The sequence below is a fragment of the Molothrus ater genome, chromosome 1, assembly GCF_012460135.2.
Source record: "Molothrus ater isolate BHLD 08-10-18 breed brown headed cowbird chromosome 1, BPBGC_Mater_1.1, whole genome shotgun sequence".
NCBI lineage: Eukaryota > Metazoa > Chordata > Aves > Passeriformes > Icteridae > Molothrus > Molothrus ater.
In genome coordinates this window covers 92,854,883-92,880,783 of record NC_050478.2, presented here as the reverse complement: position 1 = coordinate 92,880,783, position 25,901 = coordinate 92,854,883, and the positions used below count along the sequence as shown (strand labels likewise).

At 42.2% G+C, this 25,901-nt stretch overlaps 2 protein-coding genes across 2 annotated transcripts; one reads left to right on the top strand and one right to left on the bottom strand.

Moving 5' to 3' along the window:
- Positions 1-10,984: 10,984 nt before the first annotated feature.
- Positions 10,985-15,164, bottom strand: ALG2 (ALG2 alpha-1,3/1,6-mannosyltransferase). The gene is made up of 2 exons (XM_036406521.2): positions 14,796-15,164; positions 10,985-12,972 (listed from the first exon to the last, which is right to left on the bottom strand). Exons 1-2 carry the CDS (start codon positions 15,147-15,149, stop codon positions 12,070-12,072), a joined length of 1,257 nt encoding a protein of 418 aa, XP_036262414.1. The 5' UTR covers positions 15,150-15,164; the 3' UTR covers positions 10,985-12,069.
- Positions 15,165-15,348: 184 nt separating this feature from the next.
- SEC61B (SEC61 translocon subunit beta) lies at positions 15,349-20,767 on the top strand. Its single transcript, XM_036406520.2, has 4 exons — positions 15,349-15,525; positions 15,627-15,724; positions 16,365-16,466; positions 20,434-20,767. The coding sequence occupies exons 1-4, from the start codon at positions 15,523-15,525 to the stop codon at positions 20,519-20,521; spliced, it is 291 nt and encodes a 96-aa protein (XP_036262413.1). The 5' UTR covers positions 15,349-15,522; the 3' UTR covers positions 20,522-20,767.
- Positions 20,768-25,901: the final 5,134 nt, after the last annotated feature.

The following is a 25,901-nucleotide window of genomic DNA, read 5'->3' as shown; positions in this document are numbered from 1 at the left end:
CTCAGCCAGGGAACCTGATCCAGCAGATCCTAGGGCAGGCCTGGTGGGTCCAGTCCACATAGAAGCTGCTGGCAGGGGAAGGAGGAGGAAGAAGAGTCTGTGGTGCCTACCATCTCTAGTCCAAGCCAGAGACATTAATTCTGTGATGGTATCAGCTTACGTGACTTACCAGATCTCTTCCTGATGTCCCACACTGCAGCTTCTGCATCCAAGGGGCACACTCCAACGTTGTGTGTCTGTGGTCAGCATGGCAGGGCCCAAGGAACAGAAACAAAGTCCTGTTTTCAGAAATGAAAGGGCAAGTCTTGTCAGAAGACAGAAGTTGAGCACAGAGAGCTTAAAATATTTGGACTTCTCCTTGCCTGTAAGTTGAAGGGAATATTATTTTCCTGTTTCCAGGAGATTTCTGAGGCCATGTAGTATGCTACTCAGGCATTATGTTAATAAGCATAATATAAGCATTTAATACAAAGAGGCTTCAAACACTAATACGAGTGAGTTCCTGTGTAAGCATGAGTGCTGGCAATGCTTTTAAGGTGCTTTGAAAAGCCATTAATGACAAAGTGATCAATTTATTACATAGGTGAGGGCTCTGAAGACCAGATGGCCTGATTTACTTCTCAGTTCCAGCTGCAAGGTGCATGGACAGGTTTCAGACCATGCTTAAAAGGACTGAGAGCCTTCCTTGGAAGAGCAATGAGTGGCTGCTTCTTTTAGATTCTTCTAGGCCTTAACAGCCTGTTTTGATTAAGAGAAACCTCTTATTTTTCTGTTTATTGAAAAGTTTTTGCATCTGGAGGATGTTTGGATTTGGCATTAATCTTCTGGTTTGAGAATGGAGGCTACAAATAAATGTAATACAGCATCTGAGATATTGTAAAGGGTAAAGCAGCATAAGCAAGGATGAAGTAGGAAAAGCACACAGAGAAAGTCCTCTCTGTAAAGATCACAGAGCGCATCCTCTTGGCAGCCACACCTAAGGAGAAGAAAGTAATCAGCACTACTCAACATGGATTTGCCAAGGGCATGTTGTCTGTGGCCAACCTGACTGCTCCCTGTGTCAAAATGCCTGGTATCCCAAGTGCCAAGGAAGTTTTTGTAACAGAAAGAAAATAAAATCTGTCAAAAAACACCCAGCTGTTTGTAAAGAAGGTTGCAACTGTAAACAAAAGAAAAAACTCCCTAATCTCTACAGTATTTATGGAAACAGGTCTGTCCAGGGATAAATGCCTTGAAGCAACAGTGCCTTCAGCAATTAGGTAACTTTCCTCATAACAGAGAAGCCTGAAATCTTCTGAGTATCATCCATTTATGACAACATGATGCAAGCCTTACGGAAAGGTTCATCAAAAAGATCTAAATCCTTGTGGCTAGTTCTTAAATGGGAAAGAAAGTGCTTTCCTATTTATAATGCTAAAGCTTCTGGGCAAGACACAGTGAAAGACTTAAATTAAATGTCAAATCATGAGGCACTAACAATAAATAATGGAGAGATTTCTGTTGCTTGTGGTGGCTGCAGATAAGACACTGGATAAACTATTTACTGCTGGTAAGTTGAACAGTCCCAGATGGATCATTCTGTCCTAGATGGATGAGTGAGCAGACTGGTGTGAACCTGCGCTGCCCACATCTCAGGGCTTTTATGGTCCCAGGCCTTTTCTGTGCTATAAAGTAGCTGAAAGTGTACCAGAATTTCAAGAGCAATTATCTCTCTTTTTTTCCTTTATGCAATATAGACCCACTTGGGTGCACTCAGTGCCCCTACTTGTCTGTGCTGTGTGATGATGAGAGGGGCTCCAAGGATGATACCCTGTACTGTGGTTCATCTCTATCATTCAGGTAGACATTATTCTGGAAAAAAACAGGCCACAGGACTGGATTAGTTGAAGAGGTCACAGTATCCTCCAGTGCAGTATGTGACTGTGAGGGGGAAAAAGCTGGAAATTTCCCTGTTTGCACTTGGACACCATGATCTAATTATACATACATCTCTCTCTTTCTTACCATTATTTTTCCTTTGTGCCAAGGTCCATGCTTGTTGGTTTGTTCTATTAAGACACTGGTGTGCCAGTAGAACACTGAGGTTGCTTCTTGGGCTCCAGAGCCTGCACAGAACCCCCCAGTGCTGATGACAGAGCATTGAGTAACTCTTTATTCCCCCCAGCAGAGTCATATTTAGGAAGGTGTCTCTATGGAAAAGCCAGGAAAGTTCAGGTTAAATATCAGCAGCCATTCAAAGCAAATGGGAGAATTGGACATGCTTTCAGAGTGCCAGTGAAGCTGCTGAGAGGAGTTGGTGCCATCGGAAAAAGCAGAATAAATGTATAGCATTTGCTGGCTCTTCTTTGGTACAGAGGAATAGGACTTGAAATCTTATTTGTTCCGCAAGATTTTGACACTTGTCAGTTCCTGCCATGGTTATGTCACAACTCATGTGAAAGTGAGTTTCGTCAGCTTAAATGAGATGTTGTCTGAAAGTCTATGGATAACTTTCTGGCTGTAGGCCCACCCCCATCCATTTCTCCTGCTCTTTTCCTCTGTAGGGGTTGAAATATTCTTTGCAATTAGCAAAGGGAGTCTGTTAGGGAAGGAATACAAACAACATTTCAAAGTTGAAAAACCGGTTTTATCCTTGTTGTCCCTGTCCACCAGTACCAGCACCAAGCACAGTAAAATGACCAATTTGAGTATTTTGGGGAGGTGAGAGTTCCAAATGTGAACTTAGTTACTTTGCTCACCTTGTAAAGGCCTGGAATGAGTGTGATGTAGCCTGTCACTTTACAGGAGCATTGGGAATCAATTGCTTGGCCCTTTTATGCATCAATGTTTAGCAGCACAGTTCTGAGGCAAATTTTGAGCCCAGAATCCCTATGGTGAAGCAAAGATGTAGAGTCCTGTAGAAAGGAAAAACATGAAACCTTTTGTGCATCAGTGTTTAACAGCCCAGTTCTGAGGCGAATTTTGAGCCCAGAATCACTATGGTGAAGTAAAGATGTAGAGTCCTGTGGAAAGGAAAAACATGAAACCTACTGTTGGAATTGATCAGACTTAGATCCTGCCTTAGTTTTGCTCATTTAATGCTCTTAAGGTTTTTTATTTTTTTAACTTGTTGATACTACAGCCTTTGTTATTTGTTTTAATCAACTTTCTATTGCCATTGTAAATGACCTTGATCTTTGCCTGAGTGAGAGAATCTGATATAAAAGGATTCTTAAAGGAGAAAGGCGAAAACTAGATGAATCCTGCAGGCAAGAGAGAGGAGATTTGAATTAAGTTGTAAAAGGAGTTGATCTTCCTGCCTGTTTATCATCTGCTTATTATCCAGAGGAGTTTCCATCCAGGCAGCTGCAATATTGCAGTGACTGAATAGTGGCATGTGAGCACCAGGGATCTTTTTTTCCAAATTCATATCATGGTCATTGGAAGAGGTCTCACGGAACAAAGTGCATTGCAGATTTAATCTTTCTTTCACTCTTCTGTAGGGCTTTCACAGGCTCATAAGAGAACAGCATCTCAGTGCCACAGACAATTACACAAAGCATTAACCACAACAGGCAGCAACTTCTGCTCCTTTCTTCTTGCACATGCTGGCCACAGAAGGCCATTCCAGGAAGAGACAGAACAGATTCCTCACTATTTCATAATAGGAGGGTGTCTCTTGTATCACAATTAACAATCCAGAGGTGAAGTACAGAGGTGAAGGGATTGAGGAAACGAAACCCGGTAAAAGCAAACTTGTACTCCCTGTCCCCTCGTCCAAAGTACTGCACAAGGGGACAGGGAGTGGAGGACACAGCAAACACAAGGTATCGATGCAAATATAACCTTTCTGGACTTGAGGTGTGGCTGCTTTCAGCACAGAAAGAACTTGGATTTAGAGTAGTTTTTCCTCTCTTCTGAACAACTCTTCTGCAAACCCAAAGCAATTACAAAATTTTAAGTGCCCCTACTCACTGCAGAGAATATTGCAAATTTAATTCTAATTGATATCTACTTCAGCCTCTAGAAATGTCTCACTAACAACCCCATAACCCCCAGGTTCTAGGAACTGACTTCCCTTTAAGAATATATAGGCAGAAGCAATCTTATTATGCCACAGTACCCTCCATTTTTATCCCCATGGAGGACAGCCTGGACTAGACCTCTCACGCAAAAGGTCAGCTCACCACAGTGGGTTCATGTATACAGAAAGTACTTCAAGACTTGAGCATGCCAGGTTATTTATGAAAGGTAACAGGAATGCAAGATGGAGAATTTTACTCTCTCACCTATCATGAACTTACATATAGATTTAGTGATTAAAAATTCATAGATGAAGATTTTATTCACAGTAAATCACAAATTGGTATCTTAAGTTAAAAGTGCCAAATTCTTGTCTTGAATTCCCACTAAAGTGTTAGAATACTTCCATGCAGAAAACTAGATGCTGCTGGAATAGGTGACAAGCATCCTCTCCTTTAAGTATTATTAAATCAGACACTGGTACTGGATGAATAGAATATCCCTTCTTGGCAGAATTCTCTTAGTATATTGCTTTTTATGTCAATGCATACATTTTTCCTCAGACAGGAACTGTTTCAATGTTTCAATGTCTCTTTCAATGTCTTTCAAGCACTCTATGTGGTATATGGGTGCTCTCTTGATTAATTTTTCCATGGTTTGGGATTCTGCCAAAGAACAGAAGACCTCCAGATATGGATCAAGAATCAGATTAGATTTTTGTTCTGTTTTCAGCACGATCTGTCTGAAAGCAAATGCTTATGTCTAATATTATTTGTGTGCTAATATCGTTTCCAGCTCCTAATCACAAGTATTGATGGGCTTTCTAAGCAATTACTGTATTTGGACCATCACTTTTGTTATTTGCATATTATAATCCACACTGAGTTGTGCTGGTGTATATGCATTGTTTTTATTAAACCAACAAAATCAATAGCTCCACAGCCAGTGCATTCACCCAGCTGATAACCACTTACCTGGAGCAAAGGCCACTTTCTGCTTTCATTTCTGCTAAGTTCTGAGCTGGGCAACAGCTATGATCTGTAATTCCCATATCTCCAGGTCTGCCCTGCTCACCTTGCCAGGACACTGTGGGATGGCTACTTCATGGCACACAGCTCCTGGCTCCTTAGTGATCAAATGGTCCTTCCTGCTCCCTGGGCACTCTATGCTGATTACCGAATCCAGACACGTGGGAGAGGTAAGAGAAAGATTTGCTGTGAGAGAAACTGAGACACCTGGGAATGGAGGTTGCCCTGGATTTCTCCCTGACCTATTTGAATGATGTTTCCTTTATCAGCACCAACATGGTTTCCCTCTCCCTGACCACTGCTGAGCCCCCACTTCATTCAGTGGGGGCACTTCATGTTCTGCACTGCTCTTGTAGAAACCCTGCTTGGACCTCTCTCACCTTGGTGGGGCATCAAATGACCGAGACTCATCACTAGGTCCCACTGACATGTCCTTTGTCATGTTAGGCTTCTTGACTTTCAGTTTGTTAAGAAAATGGGTTAAAAGGGGGATGAAGGAGGGAAATGCTCTGTCTCTTGCCAGGTGCTAAAAGAGGGGTGCCAATGGGAGACAGGTTCCAGCCAGGTTTCATGCTTCCACAGTTCTCTGTCCTCTTGTCCTGTGTTCCTGCAGGAGGTGATGGTCAGGATCTCTTCCTGCAGTCAGTCGTTACGAGGTTTGTACTGCACACAGCACCTTGTTCAGCTGTAGGTTTGTTTACAGGGCTAATCCTAGGCCAGGTTTTAAAAGAGTAAATCAGACAGGATTTTTGTCTTTCCCAAAGCTGGCTATACAGCGCAGGAGTTCTGTGCATAATTGTGAGGGGAAAAGTTCCTTAAGTCAAAATATGTGTGTGTGCCTGTAAAGTAGGTTGCTTGAAGAACAATTTCCCCAAGACTGATTGTCTTACATATGGGTTTTTAAACTGAGCAACTTTTGCTCCCCTTCTCCATGTAAAACCACTCCAAATGATTTCTACTTTCATTTTGTCAGTCATTATGCTTTTTCTCTCTTTCAGTGCAGAAAAATTTGAGTCATAAAGGTACTATAATGTTAATAGATCCGTCTCAGGGTTCATGAGGTGAAACTTGTTGGTTTTCTCATATGACTAACAGTGCAAAAATGTGGGCCTAACTCAATTAATCTTGGGCATAAAATAATGGGCACTAAAGAACTGCACACCCATAAATCAGTAGAGACCAGCCCCTAATTTATTTCTTTTTGGGTCACACATTCTACTTTTACCATAAAAGCAGAAAAGGATAAGTATAATTAAAATGCCTTTCCTTCTCTACTGTTTGTGTTAACATTCATGTTATTGAATATACCCCTTCCTTAATACTATATTTTTTCAGTATTCTGCAGTTATTGTTTCATTAAAAATACCCCTGTGATACTAACTGTATAATAAATTACAATTCAAAATAAAATATCAGCCATTTCATCCATGAGAGAGAATAAAGCCATAATAAAAAATAATAAAGTTTACCAATATGATAATGCAGCATGAGGTTTTTATAGACTCCATGCAAATGTTAAAATCTATAAATTTTTTATATTGTGTAAAATTGTAAAAAATAGCAATGAGGGGGAGGGGAAAGGAAAAAAAGCAGCAGTGTCAGGTTGGCTTAATCACAAAATTTTCAGATTTCTTTTTAGAATCTGAAAAAGAGTGCATAAAAATATGCATAATAAATTATTTTTTGTGGCCAATCTGATTGACTAGATTACAGGTAATTGAAGAAGGACAACTCTGTCTTCACGCATTCCAACCCACAGTACTGGTAAGTGAAGAAACTCTAAAGCCTGATCACCTTTCTCCTTGCCTCTCTTTGCTTACACCTAATACCCTGCACATACTCTGCCCTTATTTTTCCAATTATGCTTTAAACAACTTCTTTATTTGGCTTCTGTTTATTTATTTGGGGTGTAAAAGAATATATCAGGATATGCAAATTTGGGGAGAGAAGGGGAGGGGAGAGAAGGGGAGGGGAGGGGAGGGGAGGGGAGGGGAGGGGAGGGGAGGGGAGGGGAGGGGAGGGGAGGGGAGGGGAGGGGAGAGGAGAGGAGGGGAGAGGAGAGGAGAGGAGAGGAGAGGAGAGGAGAGGAGAGGAGAGGAGAGGAGAGGAGAGGAGAGGAGAGGAGAGGAGAGGAGAGGAGAGGAGAGGAGAGGAGAGGAGAGGAGAGGAGAGGAGAGGAGAGGAGAGGAGAGGAGAGGAGAGGAGAGGAGAGGAGAGGAGAGGAGAGGAGAGGAGAGGAGAGGAGAGGAGAGGAGAGGAGAGGAGAGGAGAGGAGAGGAGAGGAGAGGAGAGGAGAGGAGAGGAGAGGAGAGGAGAGGAGAGGAGAGGAGAGGAGAGGAGAGGAGAGGAGAGGAGAGGAGAGGAGAGGAGAGGAGAGGAGAGGAGAGGAGAGGAGAGGAGAGGAGAGGAGAGATCCTCCTTGCTGCCATTTTCTTTTTGTTGCATCATCCTTCACACCACACTGCTGGGATATGAATTTAAAACTTTCATTTTCTTGCAGACTAATGATAACTTGTTTAATAATACTAGACCAATATTTAATATTTCTTGTGACAGCAGATTGCATAAGGCATATTTGATATAAGGCATAAGGTAATTTGACTTAAAGAAAACTCTCAGAAATAATTTATTTAAATAAAGAAGAAGAGAGGAAACAGTATGGATTTCTGAAACACATTCAAAACAGGTACAAAAAATTACTGTTTAAAAACCTGCCTTTTTGGAAACTCAACACTGGTCAGCCTTGTTTTCTCATATTATGTTGGTCTAGAGACAGCACAACAAAATGTACTGAATATAGCCTAGAACACTCTGCCTATGGGACTCCCTAAAATATGAGAGTACTTACTGCCCTCTCATGATGGAGCTGCTTCCATTTAATTGACAGGAAGTTTGTCACTGACAAAAAACATCCTGGATTCTATGTCTGTAATCAAGATTCTTGTTGAATTTCCAAAAAGGAGGAGAGGAAGTAGAGGGGAAACCAAGCTACACTGTGATGAAATAAGGAACTGAGTACCTGCACTTCTGAAATCATAAGTCTCTTTCTTTTGTAAACCTAAAACTTTGTTTTCATGTAGGGGTCTTTGAAACAGCAGCAGGGAAAGACCAGGTTGGACGGAGCTTTCAGCAACAAGCTTTGGTTTGGTGGTGGGTGACTCTGCCCATGACAAAGTGGTTGGAGCAAGATGATCTTTAATATCTCTTCCAACCCTAACCACTCCATGATTCCATGACCCTATGAGATTAATTGAACAGATGCTCAAGAGAACAGAAAAATACCCTCCCAGGATCACCGAATAGTCTGAGTTGGAAGGGATCCCCACAGATCATTCAGTCTGACTCTTAAGTGAATGGCCCATGCAGGGATCAAACCCACCACCTTGGCATTGTTAGCACTCTACTTTAGTCAACTGAGCCAACCTCAGAGCAAGTTACAACATAATCTGAAAACACTTCACAACAATCACAGATTTAATTTCTTGATCTGACACTCTACTTCCACTGCCAGTATTCCACATTTTTTGTCAAAAAAGTGTGGGGCTTTTTGATCCTTCACAGGAGCTTGCCATTTTAAGGTGGCTTCAACCTATCTGGGATCAACATGCCAGTAGTCAGGGTCCACCAGGTATGCCAGGATCTCCACGCTGTGCTGTTGAAAAGAGCCGATTCCTGGGGTTTGACATGTAGTCACCACTGCTGGAAGTGACTTAGGACATCCCTGTCCTAGCCTGTGTGCCTGTTGAGTGCTGGGGAACATGAAGATTCTGAGAATACCACTACACAGTTATCAAGCACACTATGCAGCACACGATGTGCAGAACCATGGAAGGCGGTCAGAGCACAGGAAAGACCAAACAGTACCACAAGATGCTCATAGTGTCTGTATCTGATTCAGAAAGAACTTTTCCGCTCATTCCCTTCTAGCATGCAGGAACTGCAGCGCTTCTTAGAGTTTGCCAGCTTCTTCTGATGATTCAAAATAGGCTTTTCCAGTGTCATGGCTCTTCTAGTGGTACCTATCTCAAAGGGATCTCACTTCTCATGGGCAGGAGAAGCACACAAAGCTCCTGAGGAACAGAAAGAGTCAGTCACCACATCCTGCCTTACAGTCCTTCTGAAGTCTTGGCTGGCATTTCGCTATGGAAGCAGGTGTCTGGGCCATAGGGGCTGTACTGTTCCACAATCAAGCCCAAAGCAGGAGCCATGCCCCCATGTCTTTTTCTTTAGACAGATAACTCCCACAAATAGGAATTTTCCATCTGAGACAAACAGGACCTGGCAATCCAAGCTGCCTCTGAGGAGTGGTAGCACACTCTTGAGGCAACAGAAGAACCAAGAGTGGTGCTTCTATTCTGGCCTACCACCAGAATATAACTGATAGACTAGCCCAAGCTCTAGAGTAGGCCAGTCCTAACTGTGTCATTTTGAGGGTCACAGACAGACATAGACTTTAAAGGGGCTTGCTTTTCACACCCAGTTTCCAGAGTCAACTGATTTGTGTATTTATTGTGTATTATTACTTCCCCTGATGGAGTTCTAGTGCTCCAGTGCTTGGCCACTGCAGTTGTGGTCCCTCCAAAAACTACTTAAATGAACTAAGTCACCAGGTTTTGGACTCCATGGCCACTGTCTTCCACACAGTCACAATCCACTGGGATATTACTACTGCTATCACCTAATGTCCCTTGGGATATATGGTACCTGGACAGGCTGTAAAGATTAGCCATATCTAACTAATAAATCCTAATATAATTGTGCAGTCCCCAATGAATGGTTCTGGAAGACTATAAGTTGGGTTGGAAGGGACTTTTAAAGACCATGTCGTCCAACCCTCCTTCAATGGACAGGGATATCTCAGGTTTCTCAAGAGGGAAAGCAAGAGATCTTGAAGCAGCCTGCAGTGCTCTGCCACACTCCTACACACTGACCACAGGTTCCTGCAGGAGTCTGAGCCTAATCTGCAGCTGATGGGGAACCCAAAGGCCAGGCTCCATGCAGGCAGCCTCGGGACTGAGGTGGTCCAACCTACCTGCCATGAAGCAGCAGGACTGGGTCTGCTCTGCAAGGGACGGCAGTGAAAAGTCAGGGGAGATCACACCACGGGACAGTGACCTCACCACCCAGGGCACAGTACCCAAGTGGGGCAGCCTGGTGACAGTAGCAGCTGCTGACAGTCACAGCAATCACCAGGTAAATATGAGATGGCAGGTCAGGTCCAAGTGGAATCCATGAAATTCAGTGAACAGAAGCTGCAGGATATAGGACTAGGCACATGCCTGCCAGCAACACAGCTCAGGAAAGGGCTGGAGGCCAAGGCTGGAGCAGAAACAGAGCTACCCCTGCAGCTATGCTGGCAAGCTTGCACCAGTGTGTCTCTTAAGGCTCCAGGTTAACCCCAGCACAACTGAGAGAGAATGTAACACAGACTAAGCAAGCACAGGAATTGGCCCCAACAACCTTGCACCTTCTAAATGGAACTTAAAACCAAGGCCAAACATGTCTCAAGGGTGTTTATCTGACTACAGATAGTCTTCACTGTCTCTTCTGGTCCTTCAGTCATCCATTGCCACACCCATGATGAAAAAGTTGCACAAAGATTTAGGATAACTTTTAAGGGTGGGAATGGAGTAGAAATGAAGGAACAGGCTTGCAAGAATATAGACTTAGGCTTGCCAGTTTTTCTGACTGAATAGAAATGTAGGAAACAGGGCCTGTGAGACCATCCGCTCTCACTCCATAACAGATAAAAATTAGAGTGTTCCAACTTCTTGATTAAAGACAATGACAGACTTTGATTTTTGTTTGTTTCACTTCAAATAAAAGCCTTATAAGTATACTGAGACGTGGGTTTTGATCCTAAACAACAAAAGAATGGTCTCTCTGCTGTGAAGTACTAATGTGGAAATGCCTGAAACTACCTTGCATAGAAATTGCAGAATTCAGACCACAAATTGTATTTCATACCACATTGCAAATTGTATTTTATAGGTAACACTGGATCTATTTTCACACTTAAAATTCAATTGAATGGATTATGTGTGTTATAACAAACAGAACCATCAACTAATAAGTATGCACTAGAAGAGAGATAGAGGAACAAAAAATATATTCCTTTTCCCAGACCAGATTGGGAAAAAAATATCACAGTAGTGTCACTTGTGCACTCACTACATTAGGAAAACATAAAGTTGCCACTAAATTAGGCAAAAATGTCTTTATTGCCTGTCCAGATTAAGACCTTTTATAAAAGTGTGCTGTCATTTAGAATAAAATGTTAAATATAGAGAAAATCATTTAATTACCTACAAATCTACAGAAATTCCCAAAGTAAAATTACTTCCTCAAGCATTGCAGGTAATGAACAAACAAAGCTTTCAGCACTAACCTTTTTGCCTGAGGTAGTCTGATATCCTTAGTGTTATTCTAGCCTCACTTCCTCCTGCTCGCACACCTGTACGCTTTTCTGACACCCAGTGTGACTACACAATGCAACTGGACAAGCACAGTTATGCTCAGTCATTTAAAAACCATACCATTCATAATTCTAACACTGCTGGGGTTTTGAAACATGCAGTTGGCTGGACTGTACAATTCTCTCCATTCTTCAGCTGATACAGCCCTTTTACTTACAAATCACTGATGACCATTTAAAACACATAAAAATAAGGCTGTGTGTGTCTTATCTGGACAAATCCAATTTTTTTAAGTTGAATCAGCCATACCATACAGTATTAAATAAAAAATGCAGTAATTTTCCTGCAGTAAGTTACTGCTGTTAAATTTTGCATTTTGCCAAGGTACAGTACACAAACAAACTCCTGCAATGGCAGATCAGTCTACCACATGAAAGTTTTAACCTTCTAATGACACAGTGGGACATATTTTGCTCCTTCTATGTGTCAAGTGACATAAGGCAGCACAAGAAGCAAAACAAGGACATTCAAATATCCCTAATTCTTCATTAGTCATAATGAATACTGGTCTCCAACACAAATGAAAGACACAATGTTGTAAACTATTAAATAGGAATAGAATTTTATTCTGTTAGTCTGCGTATGTATTGGTACAGCTGCTCTGAGAAAGCTTCTGAAGAAAATTTTTCCATGACTCTCACTCTCCCAGCTGCTCCCATTGTGTCCTTTAAGAGAGGATCTCTCACAATTTTTTCCATGGCATCAGCGAATTGCGTTGGCAGAGGATCACACAAAAATCCTGTAACATTATGTGAGATTGATTCTAAAGGACCCCCTGAATTAACTGCTATAACTGGACATCTCATATACATTGCCTCCAAAGGGACAATGCCAAAATGTTCATTGCTTGGTGTATAAAGCACACACACAGAGTTACTAAAAAGAGAGATTTTCTGTTCATCTGAGAATGATCTCAGAAAAGTCACATGGTCATTAACATCAAGTTTGGCTGCGAGTCTCCTCAGCTCTTCATAGTGCTCTACGTTTTCCAGAACTCGCTTATCATAACCACCTGCCATAACCAGGTGAACTTCATCCCACGCATGAGAATCAAGTCTCCCTTGAAGTTCGTGCAAAGCTTCGAGAGCCAACGCCAGATTCTTTTTTCTCTCATACCTATTAATGGAAAGAAACAAGAACTTTTTCTTTTTCGGTATCAGATCAGCTATGTCTGCAGGAACAATTTCTTCAAAGCTACTGATGTTGAGTGATGGGTAGAGGACGTCTGGTTTTATGTGTGACAGGGACTTAAATGTGTCTTTGAACACGCTGGCAGTGAACTTGCTGTTCACAACGATGCAGTCTGCCATGCCAGTGGTGTACTCCTCCAGCCAGTCGAGCGGCAGTCTGTAGAGGCGCTTCAGGAAGGATTCTCTCTTGGTCAGGAGCTGATCGGGAAAGTGACAGTAAAACAAAACCTTCTTACGGGTTCTGGCCAGTCTAAGCACAGGAATGCAGGCAGACACCTAGTGCAACCAGAGAGATGGGACAAGAGGAGAGGTTAATTGTTTGTGTCAGTGCCACCAGTGTGCACATGTGATTTCAAAGCCATGCTCTGAGAGCCGCAGCTCTGCAAGCCAAGTGCCTCTCCCCCACACAAGCACATCAAGTTGTACTCCCTCATCCAGGACCTCTTGTGGCCCTATAATTTCTTCCACCTCCCCATCAAGGTCCCATCAAGCCCCAGAACTTCTCCAAGCACCTCCTTCCACCACTACCAGGGGTGCTGGGAGCAGTCAAGCAGCAGTGGCATCCTCTCCCTCCAGCTGCCCCAGAATGTAAGATGTAAATTGCAAAATGTGGACTAGGTCAAGATTATCTAAAGTCAGGATGTTCTTTGATGTAAGATCTTTGTACACTTTCAAGCCTAATCAGCAAGAAAGAAGACCTCATCAGTGGAACTATCAGCAGCTAGATCCCTTAGTCAACAACATCCTGGAACTAACAAGCCTTAAAGATGTAGTAAATCAAGATGTTGATTTCTGTCTATGTATACATTGCTAACTTTGCAAAATACTCAAGGTCCATGTATCCTATAGCTAAACTATGTTCATTATAACACTAAAAAACACACCCACAGGTCAGAAAGACCCCTGCTCAGATGAAGACCATTTCCCCAAGCAAGTGTAGAAGTTAACTGGGGTCATGTAACTTGCGCAGAATCACAGAATCAATTAGGTTGGAAAAGAAATCACTGAGTCCCAACGATGACCCAACACCACTGTGTCAACTAGACCATGGCATAAAGGGCCACATCCAGTCTTTCCTTAAATATATCCAGGGCCAGTGACTCCATCACCTCCTTGGGTAGCTAATTCAATGTATAATCAATCACCCTCTCTGAAGAATTTCTTCCTAATATTAAAGCTAAGTCTCCCCTGGTGCAGCTTAAGACTATGTTCTTTCATCTTGTCACTAGCTGTCAGAGATTCCAATCCCCACCTGCTAGAACATCCTTTCAGGCAGTTAGAGAGGGCGATAAGGTCCCCCAGAGCCTCCTTTTCTCCCAGCTAAACATCCCAGTTCCCTCAGCCACTCCTCATAAGACTTGTGCTCCAAATCATCCTCCAGCTTTACTTCCCTTCTCTGGAAACTATTAACCAATCATAACATTGTGAGGCGCCACTCTTTGGAAGTTACTAACTCTGAATTTCTGTCTATAAAAGTTGGAACAGAAAGCCTGATGGAGTGTCCTTGATTTGTAAAGCACTGTGGAGCAGCCAGGCTTGCACAGCTGTGAAATTGATATTTCTCTATTGAGTGCATCATTATTGGCTCGTTGCACACCCAATAATGAATCCCATTTTGTGGGAATTTGATACTCCAGGGTTCTGGAGCATGTCTCTTATGAGAGACTGCAGGAACTGGGCTAGTTTAGTCTAGAGAAGACTATGAGATAATTAGTTAATTAAATATCTCAAAGGTAGATCTCATCTCAAGAGGATGCTGCCAGACTCTTTAGTGATGCCCACTGACAGGATGAGGAGCAGTGGCCATAAACTAAAACACTAAAACTTCTACCTCCACATGAAGAACTTACTTTGAGGGTGGCAGAGCACTGGGAAAAGGCCGCCCAGGGAAGTCGTGGAGTGTCCCTCTCTGGAGACATTCCAAACCTGCTGTAGGTGACCCTGCTTTGGCAGGGGGTTTGGAGTAGATGATCACGAGACGCCCCTTCCAACCCTAACAATTCTGTGATTCTGTGAAGAGCAGCCCACCAGCATCCCCGCCTCCAGTCGGGCCAGCGGCAGCGGCGCTCCCGTCCCCATGCCCATGCCCGTGCCCGCACCTGGTCGCACACGAAGGCGTCGAAGGTCTCTCCGCTGAGCAGCAGCACGTAGAGCGCCACGAAGGCCATGCGCAGGGCGGCGCACAGGGCGTGCCCGCGGCCGCACAGGCTGCGCGGGAGCCAGCCGCCCGCCCGCCGCACCGCCAGCCCGCGCGTCTCCGCGAAGCAGCGCCCGGGGTCGTAGTGCGCCGTCCAGATCTGCACCCGGCAGCCCCGCGCCCGCAGCGCCAGCGCCGCGTCCACCACCAGCCGCTCCGCGCCGCCCAGGCCCAGGTCCGGGTGCAAGAACAGCACGGACGGGCCCGCTCCTCCCGCCTCCTCCGCCTCCTCCATCGCCGCTGCTGCGGGTCGCATGCGCAACCCGGCAGTCCCGGTGGGACACGTCAGCCTTGCTTCCCTTCCTCCCGGGCCTTCCCGCCCCGCCCCGCCCGCCGGGCGGCCGCGCTGCTGCCCGACGCGCCGTTCGCCGCGGTCCCGCGCCGGCCCGGCCGCTGCGCAAGGAGCGGGCGCGACCGAGGCGTCACGGCTGGCAGCGGTCTCGGAAGGCGGCCGCCGAGCCAGGGGTACAGAGATATGGGGCTGCTGCTGCTCAGGCATTATCCGGGGAAGCCGCGAGGCCCCGCGATGCGCGGCGTGGGGCGGAGCCTGATGCGGACGGGGACGTGGCCGCAGCGGCTGTAGCGGAGCGTGTGTGAGACCGCGGCGAGCCCCAGCCAGCGCCGCCGCCATGGTGAGGGGCTGCCCCAGTCAGGGGGCGGCTGAGGCGCCCCTTCCCCGCCGACAGTGCCCGCCGCCCTCTCACCCCCTCCCGCTTCTCTCCTCTCTCCGCAGCCCGGGCCCAACCCCAGCGCCACCAGTGTCGGATCCTCCGGCCGCTCCCCCAGCAAGGCTGTGGCTCCCCGCGCCGCGGGATCCACCGTCCGGCAGAGGTGGGTGCCCGCCGCCGCCGCTCCCCTGCGGGAACAGCTCTTGTCCCCGTCGTGCGCTCTGCTCGCCGGGCTGGTGCCCTCTCTGACGGGGCAGCACTGGCTGATGCCAGTCCAGAGAAGGGCAACGCTGCTGTGGAAGGGTCTGCGGCACCAGTGCTATGAGGAGGGGCTGAGGGAGCTGGGGGTGGTTAGCCTGGAGAAAAGGAGGCTCAGGGGTGACCTTATCGTTCTCTGCAACCACCTGAAAGGAGGGTGTAGCCAGGTGAGGGGCTGTGTCTTCTCCCAGGCAACTAGTGGCAGGATAGGAGAGCACAAGTCTTAGCTGCGCCAGGGGATGTTTAGCTTGGCCATCAGGAGGAAGTGGCGATTAGACATTGGAATGGGCTGCCGAGATAGATGGTGGAGTCACTGTCCCTGTAGGTATTTAAGGAAAGATTGGATGTTTCACTCAGTGCCATGGTCTAGTTAACATGGTGGTATTGGGTCATAGGTTGGACTTGACGATCTTAGAGGTCTTTCCCAACCTGATTGATTCTGTGAAGTGTATTGTTTCTGCAGTCTCCTGGGCTGCTTGGTCCTAGAAGCTGGTGGAGTACTAACGTGTTGTTTGGTCTTCGTTTTCTTCTGTCATCCCTTAAAGGAAAAATGCCAGCTGTGGGACAAGGAGTGCAGGCCGTGCCACGTCCACAGGGACTGGTGGGATGTGGCGGTTCTACACTGAGGACTCGCCAGGGCTCAAAGTGTAAGTTGGGTGAATGGGTGCTGGCAGGCTTGAAGGCTGCAGAGTTCCCCTGCCTACACTGTCTTGCAGTCTTTGAATTAATAGTGATCTGTCAGTGTTCTGGGGTGGATGGGAAAACTTGCTGAGTTGATGGTTGGAATGACATATTTAAATCTGTAATCCTGGAGAAGGAGTTTCTAAAGTTACGGTGGTTTTAAAAAGGTAGGTATGAATTGTATTTTGTAATTGCCAGAGCTTACCATATGTGGTCTTTGAAGGCAATGAGCAATCACTTTGAAGTTGAGAAAGATCACTTGTCTCAATGAATTAAAGCATCTGTGTATCTGTTTTCATTCTCTTTTAAGTAAAAATCTTGGGTTTTGTCTTATAATAGCTATGTTATGGTCCTGTGCACCCCTTGAAAATACAATATAAGTGATAAACCATATGCTCACATCAGGTGTTTTTATTAAAAAGCTGTAGATAAATTACTTTAGCTGAACTTGCCTAGCAAATAGCATGCCAATACCTTGTATATCTCCATTTTCACAAGGTGAATGTTCCAAGATTATGGTCAAATACCTAATAATGTCCCTTAAACTATAGAGAGAGCCTAAGTTTTTACCCTTTTGACCGCTGTGAGTCATTCAGATGACTTTCCCAACAAACTTTGAAGCCTAATACTTGGGTGACAAAAGTGGAAGGTGTATTTGAGCTGATGAATGCATGCCAAGTTACATCCTGAGTGGAAATTTCTGCCTATTGTAGAATTACAGTTCATTAGTTCTTGTTCTTACTAGTTGAAAAGTCTTGAGATGCTCAGGACTGACCCTGTTGCTTGTTTTTTTTTTTTTTTTTCTCAAATCCATTAATATTTTCTTTTGGAGTTCTTCAAGAGGGCTGCTGCTAGCTGCACATTTGGGGAAGGGCATGGTTATAGGCTACTTAGTGATAGTTCTGGGAGTAATCCTTCCTTTTACATTGTTTTACATGTTTTCATTTTCATATGTACTTGAAACTTGAGAAAACAAACTGTATCCAGCAAACCACCAAAGTTGTGCTGTTCTCCCTTGCTTAGTCCATTCTGAGTCCAGAAAGGAGACAAGGCAAAGAAAAGACAATGAGCAGCAATAGTGTTCTAGGGGAAATCTATGCAGATAGGCAGGGCGACTGTTTTTTCTGTTGTTTGATCTACTGAAGTTCAATGTAAAAAATGAATTACATCAAACAAGAAAAAAACTTCAGAAGGGCATGATGATTTTTTTAATAGACTTTAACAATTTTGCTAAGTTTCCTTGTGAATCCTTTGATTTTACTTTTGGTGCTGAATGGCCACTCAGTTGTTCTCATCTTCAGTGCAAGCAGATCAGTAAACAGATTTTCCCATCTACTTATGTTGTGACGCAGTGACAGACTGGTTCCCAATTTTAAGGTTTTGGAGCGCTGGGAGTGGTTTTTTTTGGAAGCTACTTTGGGTAATTGTATGGTCAGGCTTTTAATGAAAGAATCAAAGCTATAAAAGTGAGTTGGTTTTACAAATCACCCCGCGCTACATGTAACATTTTCTGAACCATGGCATGGTAGCAACTTTCTTGCTTACAGCTTTCTAGGTATTTTTCTTCAATTTTTTTTTCCATGGCAACCAATTGTTATTATCTCTGCCCTGTTTAGTAGGCTTTAAAATGAGAGTGGGTTATGAAAGCTTTGTGATTGCCTCAGTGAGTGCTTCAGCTGAAGTTGTTTTTAGAAATGGTTGTGATCACTACTGCATAAAGCAATGGGAAAGCTTAGCCTGGTAGTGGTGGTGGGTGAGCTTTTTTGGTGTTTTTTTGTACTGTTTAAAATTCAAGCTCTTAAAATTACTGTGAAAAAATACATAAAATCACCTGAGAACAGGTTAATTCATACTAGCTACAATGAAGGGAATTTCGCTCTAGATAAAAAAGTCTATATATTTTATATTGTGCAGAATTAGATTGATGCTTTGGATATTTTTGTATTTGTATTCAATATCCAAAATAATAACTATGTTGAATAGGCAAGTTGGTTTCCCTCAGGAAAATCCTTTATTTGCATTACAAGATGCTTCAAGATCTGTATGCCTTAAAAAACAGCTATTAGTGAAAGGGAGTTGTGGGGGATTTGGCCGAGAGGGGATATTATATTTTTCTCTTTGAAGCTTGGAGATGACATGCTTTGAAAAGAAAAGTAAACCCAAACTTTTTCATGTTTTTGGGTCACTTGGTACCTGTGGTTCCTGTATCTTGTCTTGGGCTTTCCTGCTTAAGGAGCTATAGGCAGCTTTCCTATGGATAGAAAGTCAAATTGAGCTTGTGGTACAATATGCAGCCTTATGAAAGACATTCTGAGAATGCATGGTACCAAATTTTTAGAGGTGTCTGAATCCACTTATTTATCTGTGGTGGCCTGAGAAGATGCAGGTGTTTGGAGGAGAATTGCAGGGTTTCAACAGGTTTTCTTTGGGACTAGAGGAAATGTGATATCTATGTCAGTATCATGATTTTTCTCTAGGAGTCCAATGTCATCTTCATGTTAAAAAACCGCTGAACACACAATCAGTCCCCCCCTGTTTATTTCCATGTAGTTCTGGTCTGATTAGTGGTGCTGCTTTGTTCCCGTGTGCCTTTGGGAACAGCTTACCTGTTCCTACTGCTGAAGGCTCAAATGAATTAAATAGTAATTCAGATACAGTGTAAGAACTATAAATTACGATTTATTTTATGTAGGCTATAAACTTGCATGTATATATATATATATATGTAAAAGTAAATAAATAAAAATATAAAATAAATATATTTATTTATATAGATAAAATGCTAGGATTTGAGAATTACATTCTGTTGCTTAGTGAAAGATACCCCTTGAAAGGGTTGCCTGTGTCGTCACCATGTATGTGGACTTTATTTGTTATTAGCTATTTTGTTATTTATTTGCTAAATGCTTTATGTCTGTGTTCATGATTCTTCATACCCAAATAAGTCTAAGTATGATAGATAATAACTGAGTTTTAAAACTCAGTGTAAGATTACAGTTGTGATAATTTCAAGTATGTGGATCATGATCTCATAGAAAAATATGTCAGTAAACTCTTTGAATCCCTTTTCAGTTTTCTTTTTTTTTTTACTTCATATTCAGGTAGCATTTACATGCTTATAAACAGTACCCTGGAGGGTAAGACAGGCTGGATAACAGATTTCCCAATAGCCTGTTGAAAATCAAAAATGAGATTGTGTGAAGTGAGTGATATGAAGGAGTGTTGTGTGTATTCATCTAACTGTTGCATCTTAGAATGGCATGAAACAGCTGATTGAAGCTATCAATGTGCACCCTAAGGTTAAACTGTTTTTTAAAAAACATTACTATGCAATTTCTAAACAATATATGAAAGTAAGAAAGAAAAAAAAATTATTCATTTTAGGTGAAGATTTAATGATGTAGCTTTGCCACTTTGTCTATGTTTTTCAAGAAAGCAGAAGTCCCTGTCTCTCACCCACTGCTGCCATTGTTTTCAAATGAAACAAAACCTCTAAAACAAAACAGCTAATGAGAATCTTTTTTGCCAAAATTTTAGTAGCCGCTAGAGGACTCTGTTGGTTTTTTTATATTGGACTGCATCTTTGCTCAGTTGGCTATCTGAGTTGTAAACACAGAGGATACTTTTCTAGAGACTGTGGAAACAGTGATGAATAATAATGAACCTTTAATGGCTTTTTTTACAAGGGGGGGGGGGTTGTTGTGCTTTTTTATGTAGCATTTAGGGTGTATAGAACTGTCTTTTATAACAGTGGCAGCAGCAGCAGTTTTTGATAGAGATGGCTATTTCATTTCTATGTGCCTTAAGGTATTTCTGTGGGAAGGGAAGAAGAATTTTCTTGTACAATTTCATATGAACTGATGAGCTCACTTGGCTGATAATGGGCAAGACAGACTTCTTTTTTATGTTAATGCATTTTCTCTTTATTTTTAGTGGACCTGTTCCAGTTTTGGTCATGAGTCTTCTTTTTATTGCTTCTGTGTTTATGCTGCACATCTGGGGTAAATACACTCGTTCCTAGACTCAGCTGCCAACTTAAAGCATACATCTTGGACCAAAACTATGGTGGATCCTGGTTGTTCTTGGAGAGAGACTGGGGAAGCTTCCTATCACCTGTTGAAGTCCTGTCAACTTTGGCTATAATACCGAATTAATTTCTCAGTTTGCTACTTGGGCAGCTTTAAAGCCTGTCATGGGTCATTTTATATTTGTATCTGTACACTTAGAATACAGGTATTGCAATAAAAGTTGTATATGGAAATAGAAACAGTCTTAACTGTATTTTTTCCTCTTCCAGTATACCACCACTAACATATTTTACAAGTGGTTTTCATAAATAGTCATATTTCTGAGTAAATGCTCTTAGACAGTTCAAACCAGATTCTTCCAAACTATACATTGCTATATAATTTTATGCTAGAAGATCTTTTTTTTGTGGATGAAAGAGACAAAATCAGGTTCACAAGCATGAGAAGATAACCAACATCCTTGTTGAAATAAAACTGAGGTGCCAGTGCTGAGATGGACATGTTCTTCTTTTAACTCCGGAAGAATAGCTGGAGTTATTTAATTTATTTTCTAAATGCAAGTTAAGCTTTGCTCAGTGCTCGTTATACGTAAAAGTTATATGTTTGTTTTTTTGGAGCTGCACTTGAGGAGCAACATGAACTGGTACCTAACTGATTTTAAAAAGAATAATTGCATGGCTGTCAAAGACATTTTTCACCCTCAGTCACATGGTGTGGTACTTGGAGCTGTCCTGGGCAGAGCCAGGAGTTGGACTTCAGTGGTCCTTGTGGGTCCCTTCCAAGTTAGGATATTCTGTGATTGAGTGACTGCAGCTCCAGACTCTTTCAAGGAGAATTAAATTGAATGGGAGGCTGGAAAAGCAATGACTGCATTTCAAATAACAGGACATGCAAATAGGCTGAGATACAGCTAACTGTTTCTTCAGATAATTACTCCACTTTACTTCTGGATGTTCAGTATTTTCCTTTTGAACAGTCCCACAGCTCTTCCTTCTCTTTTAAAGGTAGCTACATATTTGTGCATTAGCATTTCTCACTGCTAATATGATCTTGAAGTTGGATAGAATTATTTTAGCCTGCTGTTCATGTTGAGCCCTGGTTGAATATCAGCTTGTTATGGGAAAACAATATTCTTAGTTATGCAGCCTTGACAGAAGTTCTGACTGCATGTTGTGGAAGCAGCCTCTCTTACCGCCTTCCTTAAAGCAGTTCTTAAATTAGTATTACTTCAGAAAAGATCAAACTGTTCAGAACAAAAACAAGAATGAGGAATGTGGTCTCAGGGCTATAGAGGTAATTGTTTTGAGCTGTGCCAATGCCATAGTACCTAATGTAAATGTGGAGGGAAAGATAGAAAACTTGGAGCAGAAACTGAAAGTTATAGAAAATGTAATAGGAAGGTGTTTTTAGAGGTTTGGAAGTTGAGGAGCATGGAATTTTAGGGACTCAAAGGCAGTGGTGTAGCAGAAGACTAAATTGGAGGAAACTGATACAAATAAATCATGTATCAAAGGGAAAAGGATCCATAAATCATTTACCTCTATGCATATGGAAGGGAAGTTAAAACACAAGGGAAAATAAAGTAAGTAGGGGTAGTTCACAACTTCAGAAGGTGATCCTTCACTTAAATGCTTTGCTTAGCAAGACTATAAATTCTGTACAATCAGCAATTTCATTTTAAGGCAAGAAAATATAAAGAGAAGACCAAATGCAGGTCAGTTGTTCTGCTGACCAGGTGAACAGAGTCTGCTGAGCTAATTTGTGGTGATCAAAGGAAAAGGAATGGAATACTCTAGTGTAAGGATAAGGAATAACAGTAATAAAAAAGTAAGTAACCTCTTTTTTACTATGTTTTCTAATATACTGTTTGACTGGTTTCTAATACAGCAGGAAACAATTTTCTTTTAAAGTTTTCCAGTCCCTAAAAGCTGTTTTCTCACATTAAATAATTCAATTTAAAGCCTTCCATATTTTTGCTCTTTTGGTGTCCTTCTGCTTCTAAAGACCCGAATTGATGATGACCTTGGAAAAGTGATGGGGGAGAGGACCTTTTGCTGTACAGCCTTTTGATAAATTTTTAATACATTTTAATACATTTAGTTCAACTGAATATAAAAATGCTGACTATTTTGACAGTGATGTCCATATTTAATTTTTTTTTTCTAGAATGGCCTGTATAATGGATTTTTGCATGCAGTGTCAAAGGAGGCTAATGTCTCTCATTTTGCACAAATTACTTTGCACCCTTGCTCAGCTTTATATTTTGTGTCAGTGTACCTCTGGTGATACTTAAGTTGGATTCAGCTAGCTGAAACATCTGTAGTTTTATTTTCCTTTTACTTAATTAAAAACCAGATATCTGTATTTTATGCTTCCAAGTTGTGATTGTTTAAATTATTAGCATGAATGTGTTGGATATTCATGCTCATATTCTTCGTGTTTCATGTACACGAGTTGTAGTGGAGTCTTGCAACTGATGTTTATCAAACTTCAGCTCCAGAGAGGTAAAGATAAAGAAATGCAGGTTACAAAGACTTAACAGAATTTTGGCTAATAATGAATGACATTCTGTATGGCCTGGGTGAATAAATTATAGCCATACTGATAAACAGTAGCTAATCTGTGATACAGAAAACTAGTCTTTCAGTAATAGTTAAAAAAGAAGAAAGGACAGTAATTTGAAAAGCTTTGTATCAATTGACTAGGAATTAGTAAGACTTTGGATTTTTATGCCTACTGGTATGTGATTGAAATACGAGCTTGACTGAGCTGACTGTTGTAAATATCTTTACTTAGGTGCTGCAGAAGGCTCTTAAGTCCTCAAAGATCTTTACTTTGCCTCCTTTCCAATAAAGATTCAAGGTATCTGGAAGAACTTGTGTTTCCATAGAAGAGATGATAAAGTACTAGAACCTTTTATCCTTGACTTAAAAGTAGTTGCAACCTCAGATTCCATTATCTCTCAGCTGGAGAGAAGGAGTTTCATAAGGAGATGGTTCTTTTGTGCATGAGTTCATCTTTCTTAAGGTCTTCTCCCCCCACCCCACTGCCAACAATAAATCTGAGTATGTGAGCAGGTTCAGTCTATTCTAACAGTGACATAGAAGCTGAAAGACAGTGTTCTTGAGGCTTGGATGGAATAGGTCACTGATAGAAGAGGGAGATGGTCAAAGCTCCTGCTATGCAAAAGCCTTGCACTTTTAACTTGTTACCCAGGCATAAAAGGGGGAGAGAGACTTCTTTAATGCCTTTATGATAGGAAAACTTTAACCTTTGCTCTTGCACGTATTTGCACAGTGAAGTTGAACAGCCACGAGCTATTGATCTGTAGGTATATGGGCTTCATTCGTTCTGGTGTGTCAGATTTGCCTTTTGCTTTTGCCATCTGCTTAGAAGCCAGCTCTGCTGCTGAACACACACACACATGCACACACATGCTCTTTCTGGTGGTTTTTGGTTTTGTTTTTTTTCTGGAGAAAGAGATGACTTCAAGGTCTAACTGGTTGTATACTTCCTGCTTTGGTGATAAGGCTGCATTGACATCTTCACATTAGCTGTTTATATAAGTGTGTTTTATGGAAGGCTTTTCTAAGCTTGGCATTGGTAATAATATACTAAGAATAATAATGATTCTCAGCTTAAGATCTCTGGCGGGGGGGCTCTGCCTTTTAGGTTTTTTTATTGAGGGGAAGCTTGTGATTTCTGCCATGATTTCAGAAGTTGCTCAAAGGAAAGGCAGGCTAAGCAAGAGCAGGTGTGAAGTTACTGAGTATACCTCACCCCGACCTGTATTGTTATCTTCTCTTCTTCCTTCTGTGCTCTATTTATCTCTTTTTCTCTGGAGAACTCCGAAGTGAATTGTGTAGTAGGATAATGCTCTGATGCAGAGGTATGCCAGGCAATAACAATAATGAACAGGACAGACCCATTTTACTTAAGTCAGAAATTCAAGTTCAGATGTGTATCACCACAGATTTGATACTGCTATCACACATGTGGCAGCAGGTTGCAAATAATTATCCTTGTTTCTTATTTTGAGTGATTTTTCACGTGGCTGCCTTTCAAAATAGTATCTGTGACTTTTTGACCAAACCAAAATTCAGAAATTCTTTGAAGTTACACTATTATTTCATAAAATAGAACTAAGCAAAACTTCCCATGCACTGCTTCCTTGAAAGATCTGCATGTCTTAAAAGGTGAAAAAAGTGAAATTCCAGTTAGTTTAGTGTGATTTTTTTTTTGTTCATGCATTTATCACTGAGTAAGTACACTGATATGGTTTTCTTCTCAGATACTACAAAGAGATAGAAAATATGCTTACACATTATACAGTGGTTTGACATTGAGTGAAATGCTTCCAAAATCAGAAATAAATTTGTCATCACTGTACTCTGGTTTCAGAGGGGCTGCATTCCCAACATCGCTTAGTTATCAAACACTGTTCTGTGAGACCTTCCAGTTTCTTAGCTACTGTCTTGGTTGTTTTTCTAGTAAGGTAATATGAACAGAACCTAAAGCAATGTTGCCTTAAATTCCCAAGATTGGCTGGTAAGTAATGTTACTCCCAACTTACATGAAAGTGCCATGCAGTTGGAGTGTGGCATTTGTTATAATCAGTGAAGGAGAACATATGTGGTCCTCACCTCAGGGAGACATCTGTGAGGGAGGAAACATAACTGCACGATACAACTGCACAGAAATTTGTAAAGGACCAAACTATTGTAATTCAGTGTGAATCTGAACTTCATGCAGTTGTGGGCTTTGGTAGACCTTGCTTTCTAATTTTGTTCCATTTTTGTTACCATATTCCTCCTTTTACAATAAGTAATCGATGGATAAAACGAATTAAACGTAATATTAAATATCTTTTAAAAATTAACAGTCTTAACTTTCTTTAATCTCAAAGCATTTTTTTTTGTTTGATTGAAACTATGATGAAAAATAATTGCAAATGCCAACATTTTCCATGAAATTGAAATTCATACTGAAACCAGCTCTTAACACTAGACAGCCATGACAGTGTGAAATAGTATTGGAAATGGGTATAGGTCATGGCAAAATGTACTTCGGTGAGAACTTGTTTATGTCTTTAATCCAGCTCCCTGCTTAGAGCAGAGTAATCATCAAGGCTTGATCAGGTTGCTGAGGACCTTCAGCAATTGCATTTTGAAAATCTCCAAGGAAGGGGTTTCTCTGGTACCCATCTCTGTGCTTAACCACTCTCTGGTGAAGATATTATTTCTTATATCCAATCAGAATTCCTTTGTTGGACCTTGCGGTGATTGCCTCTCATGCTTTTGTTGTGCATTGCTGGGAGGGCTCTAGCTCCATCTACTTTCTAACCTTAGCTGGGGACAGCCATTTGTGTTTTAC